Source organism: Glycine soja, chromosome 13 (genome assembly GCF_004193775.1).
Source record: "Glycine soja cultivar W05 chromosome 13, ASM419377v2, whole genome shotgun sequence".
In the NCBI taxonomy this organism is placed as follows: Eukaryota; Viridiplantae; Streptophyta; class Magnoliopsida; order Fabales; family Fabaceae; genus Glycine; species Glycine soja.
This window is the reverse complement of record NC_041014.1, coordinates 24,012,198-24,021,438: the sequence shown is the minus strand read 5'-3', so window position 1 is coordinate 24,021,438 and position 9,241 is coordinate 24,012,198. Positions and strand designations below refer to the sequence as shown.

The 9,241-nt window shown below is 37.3% G+C and overlaps 2 protein-coding genes across 2 annotated transcripts; one reads left to right on the top strand and one right to left on the bottom strand.

Moving 5' to 3' along the window:
* Nucleotides 1-382: 382 nt before the first annotated feature.
* On the top strand, nt 383-4,078 carry LOC114382410 (MDIS1-interacting receptor like kinase 1-like). The gene is made up of 2 exons (XM_028341799.1): nt 383-3,251; nt 3,496-4,078. Exons 1-2 carry the CDS (start codon nt 1,049-1,051, stop codon nt 3,705-3,707), a joined length of 2,415 nt encoding a protein of 804 aa, XP_028197600.1. The 5' UTR covers nt 383-1,048; the 3' UTR covers nt 3,708-4,078.
* A 517-nt stretch (nt 4,079-4,595) lies between these two features.
* Nucleotides 4,596-8,647, bottom strand: LOC114382411 (auxin-responsive protein IAA11-like). The gene is made up of 5 exons (XM_028341800.1): nt 8,061-8,647; nt 6,372-6,697; nt 5,472-5,607; nt 5,044-5,105; nt 4,596-4,968 (listed from the first exon to the last, which is right to left on the bottom strand). Exons 1-5 carry the CDS (start codon nt 8,363-8,365, stop codon nt 4,922-4,924), a joined length of 876 nt encoding a protein of 291 aa, XP_028197601.1. The 5' UTR covers nt 8,366-8,647; the 3' UTR covers nt 4,596-4,921.
* Between the last annotated feature and the right edge of the window lie 594 nt (nt 8,648-9,241).

The window sequence follows — 9,241 nt, the reverse complement described above, 5'->3', positions numbered from 1 at the left end:
CCTAGAGAAGCTAGACAAAAACTTAATAAAAGAGAAACTAAATAAATACTTCACCCTGATCTGTCCATTAAATGCAGAAGATCTAAATTCGTTCATTCCTTTATTCACATTTCACAATCTTTTAAGCAAGAATGTAATTTCCGTAAAAGGGAATCATAATAAACAAATAGGGTTGATACGATGTTTTTTTATGCATAAAAAATACATTAACTGCATCATTATTCCTCCTTCACGTTGACAATGATCAGATGACTACACATAAAGGAAGAATTAGAAACTAAACCAGTAAGAAGGGCCACATTCTCTCCCATGTTTTATGTCGGAGGAACTTCAAATAATTCCAAAGCTTCACTGTCCTTGCATGAACATTACTCTGCTTTGAAATACCAATCCACTAACCTGAAAAGCCCTTAAAAGTGACCACATCTAATCAATGGTTTATTATTAGCCTCCACTATTATATATCGAATCAACTACTTAATCATCCTCCTTTGTCCTTTCCTCACAAACTTGAGATGTCACTCTCTGTCAGTGTTCTGTCCACCCCCCACAGGATCACCCTTCTACTCCAGTAGAGAGTGCATGCAAATGGTGCACAACTGAGACATTGATCAAACAAAATAAGAACAATAAGAAAGATGCAGATGAAAACTCAGTTTTTCTTATACTTCTGTTGCATTTGCTGTTTCTCTTATGGCTTTGCAGATGCAGCAAATTATGAAGCATCTGCTTTATTTTCTATAAAAGAAGGCCTCATTGATCCACTGAATAGCCTGCATGATTGGAAATTGGTGGAAAAATCAGAAGGGAAGGATGCAGCTCATTGTAATTGGACGGGTATCCGGTGCAACTCAGGTGGAGCCGTAGAGAAGCTTGATCTCTCCCGCGTGAATCTGAGTGGCATTGTATCCAATGAGATACAAAGGCTAAAGAGTCTCATTTCTCTCAACTTGTGTTGCAATGAATTTTCCTCATCATTGTCACCCATAGGCAATCTCACCACACTGAAGAGTTTTGATGTGAGCCAGAATTTCTTCACTGGAGACTAATGACCTTAAATGCATCCAGCAACAATTTCTCTGGCTTTCTTCCTGAGGATTTTGGAAATTTCTCTTCCTTGGAGACTTTGGATCTCAGAGGCAGCTTCTTTGAAGGGTCAATTCCAAAATCCTTCAGTAAATTGCACAAGTTGAAGTTCCTTGGTTTATCTGGGAATAATCTCACTGGGGAAATCCCCGGAGAGCTGGGGAAGCTTTCATCACTGGAATGCATGATCATTGGATACAATAAATTTGAAGGAGGGATTCCAGCAGACTTTGGAAATCTCACCAAGCTGAAGTATCTTGATATAGCAGAAGGCAATCTAGGTGGTGAAATTCCAGCTGAGTTGGGAAAGCTCAAAATGTTGAATACAGTTTTCTTGTACAAAAACAAATTTGAAGGCAAGATTCCATCAGAAATTGGCAACTTGACTTCATTGGTGCAGCTGGATCTCTCAGACAACATGTTATCAGGAAAGATTCCAGCTGAAATAAGTCAGCTGAAGAATTTACAGCTTCTGAACTTCATGCGGAACCGGTTATCAGGTCCTGTGCCTTCTGGCCTTGGGGACTTGCCTCAACTAGAGGTGCTTGAGCTATGGAACAATTCCTTGTCAGGGCCATTGCCTAGAAACCTTGGCAAGAATTCACCATTGCAGTGGTTGGATGTATCATCCAACTTACTCTCTGGTGAGATTCCAGAAACTCTTTGCACCAAGGGCAATCTCACCAAGCTCATACTTTTCAATAATGCTTTCTTGGGTCCAATTCCGGCAAGCCTATCAACATGTCCTTCACTTGTTCGTTTTCGAATTCAGAACAATTTTCTTAATGGAACAATTCCTGTGGGTCTTGGTAAGCTTGGGAAGCTTCAGAGGTTAGAATTGGCTAACAATAGTCTCACTGGTGGAATTCCTGATGACATTGGTTCTTCTACATCCCTTTCTTTCATTGATTTTTCCAGAAACAACCTCCACTCTTCTCTTCCTTCAACCATTATTTCCATTCCAAATCTGCAAACTTTAATTGTCTCCAACAACAGCTTGAGAGGTGAAATCCCTGACCAATTCCAGGATTGTCCCTCACTTGGTGTCCTTGATCTCTCATCAAATCGATTCTCCGGAATCATTCCATCTAGCATTGCATCATGTCAGAAATTGGTAAACTTGAACCTACAGAATAACCAATTGACTGGTGGAATCCCAAAAGAATTAGCAAGCATGCCTACATGGGCCATTCTTGATCTTGCCAACAACACTCTGAGTGGTCATATGCCCGAAAGCTTTGGTATGTCTCCAGCTCTAGAAACATTCAATGTCTCACACAACAAGCTAGAAGGTCATGTCCCAGAAAATGGCATGCTAAGAACAATAAACCCAAATGATCTTGTGGGAAATGCTGGCTTATGTGGTGGTGTTCTCCCTCCATGTGGCCAAACCTCAGCATATCCATTAAGGCATGGGAGCTTACCTGCAAAGCACATTCTTGTAGGATGGATCATTGGAGTATCATCAATACTAGCCATTGGGGTTGCAACTTTGGTAGCAAGATCTTTATACATGATGCGGTACACTGATGGATTGTGCTTCCCAGAAAGATTTTATAAGGGTAGGAAGGTGTTGCCTTGGAGATTGATGGCCTTCCAGAGGCTTGATTTTACAAGTAGTGACATTTTATCTTGCATCAAGGATACAAATATGATTGGCATGGGAGCAACTGGGGTTGTTTACAAGGCTGAGATACCACAATCAAGTACAATTGTGGCAGTCAAAAAGTTGAGGAGATCAGGATCTGATATTGAAGTAGGAAGCAGTGATGACCTTGTTGGAGAGGTGAATCTTTTAAGGAGGCTAAGGCATAGGAACATTGTTAGACTACTAGGCTTTCTTTACAATGACGCTGATGTGATGATAGTTTATGAATTTATGCACAATGGAAACCTTGGAGATGCCCTGCATGGTAAACAAGCTGGGAGATTGCTTGTAGACTGGGTTTCCCGATATAACATAGCTCTAGGAATAGCACAAGGACTTGCTTATCTTCATCATGACTGTCATCCACCTGTTATCCATCAAGACATCAAGTCAAATAATATACCGCTTGATGCAAATCTTGAGGCAAGGATAGCAGATTTTGGATTGGCCAAGATGATGCTCTGGAAGAATGAAACAGTCTCCATGATTGCTGGATCCTATGGATATATTGCCCCAGGTGAGTTACTAGTTCATACCTACTTTTGCAGGTTAATGTCATTACTAATATGTTTTTCACTTTTCTGAATACTTAGAGTGAGTTGGTTAGTTAAACTTAAAGGCTCAAAAATCATAATTTTCGATCAGCAGATTAAGATACAAGAGAAGACTGTCTATATTCATATCTGTGAAGAGATGTTTCTTCCTGCTTAATGTGCAAGATTTAAATTTCTAACCATTTTCAGTACTTTGTTGCTTGGCAGAATACGGATACTCCTTGAAAGTGGATGAAAAGATTGACATTTACAGTTATGGAGTGGTTCTGTTGGAGCTTCTCACCGGAAAGCGGTCATTAGATCCTGAGTTTGGAGAATCTATAGACATAGTAGGGTGGATTAGAAGGAAGATAGACAACAAATCTCCGGAAGAAGCATTAGACCCCAGTGTAGGAAACCGCAAGCATGTTCAAGAATAGATGCTTTTAGTTCTCAGAATGGCACTTCTTTGCACTGCCAAGTTCCCCAAGGACAGACCCTCCATGAGGGATGTTATAATGATGCTTGGTGAGGCAAAGCCTCGGAGAAAGAGTGGTAGGAGCAGTGAGACATTTTCAGCTAACAAGGAGATGCCAGCTATTAGTTCATCACCAGTTAGTGGCCTTCTGTAGGAACCAAAATTGAAGTTTTCCCAGGCCAGAATTTTTCATTGTACTTAGAACTGTAGTTTTGTTAATTTCTTGTAATTTTGTAATCAATTCATTGGTTCACATTTGTTGTTAAAATATGTATATCAAGATGGATTAACTTATGGAAGGAATTTTCTAGGTATTGTGGTTTTGGTGATGAAGCATATATTTAAGTCAGAACCAAATAAAGCAATTGTACCTACTATCATTTGAATAGCACTGATATATATTTTTATATCATTTTTTGGCATGTGTACGGGTTATGTATGTACATAAAGTACTTTTTCATTCCTTAAAGTCAATGGAATTCTTATTTACGAATCGTCTGTGCTTTGTCTAAATCAAACGCTATCTGCATCAAAATGAGTGCCACAAATACACGGAAGTGATGACTTTAGATCAAAATTCCCGCAATTATTCTTTTTAAGCCCAAAGAGATTGCTTGTGCTTCAAGTTCTTGACCACAAGATTGACGACAAAACAGATCTTGCACACATTTTAGCTTTGTCTAAAAGCTATAACCATGGATCACTTGGGTGCGGGCTTGCACTAAAAGCATTATTCTTCTCACAATTTTCAATTTTAAAATTGTGGTACCAATAATCAATATAACCAGACTAGTCATTTTTTAAAATAGGTATTCATTCAAAGGAAATTTGAATTACTGTAGCAGGGAAATAAAGTTCAAACAATACTTTATAGCTGAGATAGTTAGCAAACATCCCACATTTACAACACTAACAAGCAGGCTGACTTGTATGATTAGTAGTATTGCATGAAAATCTATGATGCCTGCACCCTCCAAGTGAGATGAATAGAGAGGCAGCGACAAATATACCAAATTAAACAAACAAACAAACTGAATTAATTAAACAAAAGTGCGAGATTTTATCATTCAAATCTCAAAACTTCATATACTTGCAATATTCCTTTACTTTTCTGTTCTGTTTTTTCTCTTCATCTATTTGACAGGTTCTTCGTGTCCTTAGCCATGAAAACAGTATCTATATGGGCTTGCATCTCTGTTTGATGTTTTCTTCCAATCTTGGTGCTGCAAACAAGTATTCATTAGCAAAAGAAAAACATAGGGTAAGTTGCGTTTGGAAAAAGTAAAGCATTTGCTTACCAAGTCCATTAGCCTCAGATGTCCTCATGATTCTTAGCCTCCTCACCGAGCTAAGGAACATCCTGATTGCAATTTGAAAGAGCAAGATAGATGAATATCAAAGCTGAGAAACAAATATCCTCGTAACCAGTGTTAAATCATACAAAGGAAAGCTAAAAAATGGAACTACAAATATGAAATATTTTCCTTGTTCAAGAAAAAAGACATGAGCCTATCTAACATATTAAGTTTATGACTTTATTCAACTCTTAATAGGATAGAGTATAGCACCAAATACTTTTACCAATCTCATAATTGCCTGACGAAAACATTATGTGTACTATTTGACAATTAATTTACAAGACAATTATTTTTGTACTGCAGTATCAGTTATAACGTTGCATATTTGATGCTAAAATAAAATTATTGTTTGTGGACCAATTACTTACCCCCAGGGAACATCCCCAACAAGCATCCAATCTCCTTCCTTGTCTTCATAAGTGAGCACAAACTTGGAAGATCCATCCAACAATTTTGAATGTCTTTCTCCTCCGATAATAATGCCATAATCCTCACCATTTGATCCTATAGACAATGATGTCAACACCATTGTGGGAAAGAATAGAACACATCGAAAGCACAAAATTAAATGGTATAATCCATCTCAAAACAAAATACTAAAGAGAGAAGTAGAAAAAATGACATGCAGGAATTATTTTAATGATGAAAACATAGCATCAAGTTGTGGTATGTTTGTTTACACTTTGTCCAATGTCGCTGTGTTTGGAAAGAAGTAAAAAATAGTATCTTCATAAAAAAACTCCTAAAATCATTCTTGCAAACTGCAGTCAATGAGAATCTTAAATAGGCTGTTGCTTGGTGGTTTCTTATCTTTAAAGTTTTGTTATATTTTGAAAGCTCATAGGTTACAGAACCATAATAGATATGCCTGAAGAAAAGGAGTACAAAGAAAAATCTATTCTTAACATGACAAGGGGAAGATGAGAAAGGGAGAATAGAAGTTTAAACCCCAATCATTACAAATTTACAATACAACTTGCATAAATTATTCCACACATGCTTCTCAGTTTTTAATTTTTCACCAAATTTAAGAATAAACAATTTTGAGTTATTCACAAGATATGCCTAGAATTTACAAAGTTGAGAAGAGAGGAAGCATTAAGGTACTGTTAAGCCATATTTAAAGTAGACACACAAAAGAAATGATACAAAGTCCACAAAATATTCACCAAGCAGATAAAATCTCAGTGATCATGAAACATGTCAGAATTCCCTGAAGGAGATGCATTCTCTTTATTATGAGTATAAAGACCAACAAGGAAACTCACCTTTGCAAGTGGTGACTGTAGTTGATTCATTAAACATATCCTCCAATGTTTGTGCTAAGGTTTCATAGGAACTATGGGCACTCAAATCAACCTTCCTTCCAATTGGTATCCCGTCCATATTTACCTTGACGAACAGGGAACTCCTGAGGTGTCTTTTTTCTTTGGCATTTATGTTATTATCATTGTCATTGTCATTAGTCTTCCTGACCACAGTATTATTTATCTTACTCTTCTCAGCCACAGAGTTGAATACTTCAGTTGATTTTGCATGGCTATTGAAGCTATTCACTCTATATGTTCGAAGTGGAGGCCATCCAACTACTTGACTGTTTGGTAAATTTAATCACAACAGAAATTACAACCCCATCAGTGAAGAAACGAGATAAAAAAAATTTGGCAATTATTTGATTTGCTTTGTTTCAGGAAAGGGACAGCAACACCATAGACTACTTGTTTGGATGGCAAACCACATGTTGAGAAATAGTTAAATGCAAACCAATTCTTTTAGAAATAGTAAAAGAAGGTGACAATTTAAAAGCAAAAAAATCATTCTACAACTCAATCTACCGATGCCAATTGATAGTTTTGTATACTTTCACACACTATGGGTAATTCCAACTCCATAATAAGATCCAGCTAGCTGCTTTATTTTTGTCCAACAAATCTATTAAGATATTGACATGACCCACAGAACAGACAAAACATACCATAGTTTTTTACACGAGCTGAACTATGTATTGCAGTTAGGACATAGTTTTTTACACAAGCTGAACTATGCACTGCAGTTCGGGGCAGCAGATCATACAAAATCCTCCCCGCCCCAATTTTTTAACACATTCAATTTTCATGATGTTAAAAACATCCTCTAATAAAATATAATTTTAGCCCCCTTTCATCTTCCACTGCTGATTCTAATTCTGATCCTGATTATAACTTTACTTATTCTTTTAAAGTTGCCAGATCTAACTATAAGGAAACTCAGGAACCTCTTAAGCATGCATTAGATTAGATTGTATATTCATCAATGGAATTCGATATAAAAAGTTAATATGTTTAGTTTCTGTTACGTTCAAGGAAGATCGTAGCACTCTTTCTCTTCAGAGTCACAAGAATGAAAGACTCCAACGTTGAGAATTGATGATATAGTTCTCCCACATGTATGCAACCAAGTGAATCTTGATCATCATAAACCCAGTCACTTGTAAATACATCTACCATTCCTCTTCACCGTTGCTATTACCAAACCCCCCTACGGATTGTGGCAATACAAATCGAATTCTCAAAGGGCAAAATTGTTTTAAAAGGTAACCTCATAATAAGATACTAATATTAGAAAAATAAAACAAACAGGGTTAAACAACATCAAGTTGGGTTCTATTCTATTAACTCCTTAATTAACTCGTTTAGTAGTCCTTGAACTTTCCAAACTCAGTCTAGCACATTGAATTCCTCCGGCTAAGTAACACCATGTGATTCACAAATTCACAAATTAAAAGGGACGAATTTTAGACAGCAGCACAGAGCCCAATATACATATTTCCACATCAGATGAAAATTCAACAAGATCGAATCATAAAACGATTGCACTAACAGTATCTAAGGAAACCTATTCAATTTCAAAGCAAGACAACATAGCCACATAGGTAAAAAAAAGAAAGTTAATTAAGATAAGAAAAAAATTATATGTACCCGGGACGGTTATTGGCAACAAGAGAATCAGCAGCAGCTCTCTTGGTGCCGGCAGTGATGTTGGGAGACGAAGAGGAAGAAGAGGAAGGTGATGATGATGCTGCTGCTGCGGAAGAAGGAAAATCCTTAGCAGTGTAAATTCTAGCATAAAGAGTTGTAGGAGCATGAACATGGTGGTGATGAGACTTTGATGAAGGGCCAGAAGAGAGGCTCAAGCCAAGACCCAATTCAAGCTCAGACTCTTCTGGGCACGAAGAGTCCTCCGAAGACAGCACCAAGTTGTCATCTTTCGACACAGTTGACATCGACCCACAAGCTGAAAAACCAATCAGAACGGTAAAAATATGATTTTTGGGAGAATTGAGGAAGAATAAGGAAAAGGGGTGGTGGAAGAATTTGAAGGGAATTGAATAGTTTTGAGGGAAGAAGAAGAGTATGATAAACGGGACGGTTAGGTGGGAATGTTGATGGAAATGAGAGAGCGAGAGTGTCGGAGAGAGAAAGGGGAAAGGAAAGGGTATTAGGCAGTGTGGGCCCACATGTCTGGTCTGGTTTGTGCGGTTCGTCCATTGATGTTTTTGCTTTAACTTGATTGTACTTTTATTATTCCTATACTTTCTCCTTCTTCTTCTTCTAGATTCTCTCTCGTCTTTTTCTTTGTCTACACTCTACACTCTGGCTCGTTCTAATCAAGCACAATTGCTGAATTGTAATTGGACACTACACAGTACATTTATCGTCACTTCCCAATTTCTCATCCTCGTACCATATCGCGAAATACACTACACACATAATGTGGGATTAGGACTTAGGAGGAAAGGCCACAACCACAACTCAACGCAACGCAAACCACATGCTACATTGAACATTTTCTTTTTCATTTATTAAAGTTATGTACTAAAAAGTTGCTTATTTGTCTGATATTTATGCATGTTAAAGCTGATTTTACTTTTGTAAATTCACATAGTTGGTGCTAAAAATATTTGCTATTGAGGATAGTTATTTACCATTGGCTAACAGCTAATTCAGGATGCTGGCCCAGTCTAAATGGATCGGCTCAATATTAAAAATGATCAACAAATAAAATAGTAGTTTCAGACGGTTAATTTTCAAATGCTAAAGGCATCTGCAGACATGGTTTCTTTAAAAAAATCTATTTTAAAATAATGGTGTTTTAGGCT

Coding starts and splice junctions, on each gene's coding strand:
- LOC114382410 (XM_028341799.1), top strand. CDS start 1,049: ATGACCTTAAATGCATCCAGCAACAATTTCTCTGGCTTTCTTCCTGAG. Junction 3,252..3,495: donor CTATGGATATATTGCCCCAG/GTGAGTTACTAG, acceptor GTTGCTTGGCAG/AATACGGATACTCCTTGAAA.
- LOC114382411 (XM_028341800.1), bottom strand. CDS start 8,365: ATGTCAACTGTGTCGAAAGATGACAACTTGGTGCTGTCTTCGGAGGAC. Junction 6,698..8,060: donor GTTGCCAATAACCGTCCCGG/GTACATATAATT, acceptor TTTACCAAACAG/TCAAGTAGTTGGATGGCCTC. Junction 5,106..5,471: donor GTTGGGGATGTTCCCTGGGG/GTAAGTAATTGG, acceptor AATTGCAATCAG/GATGTTCCTTAGCTCGGTGA.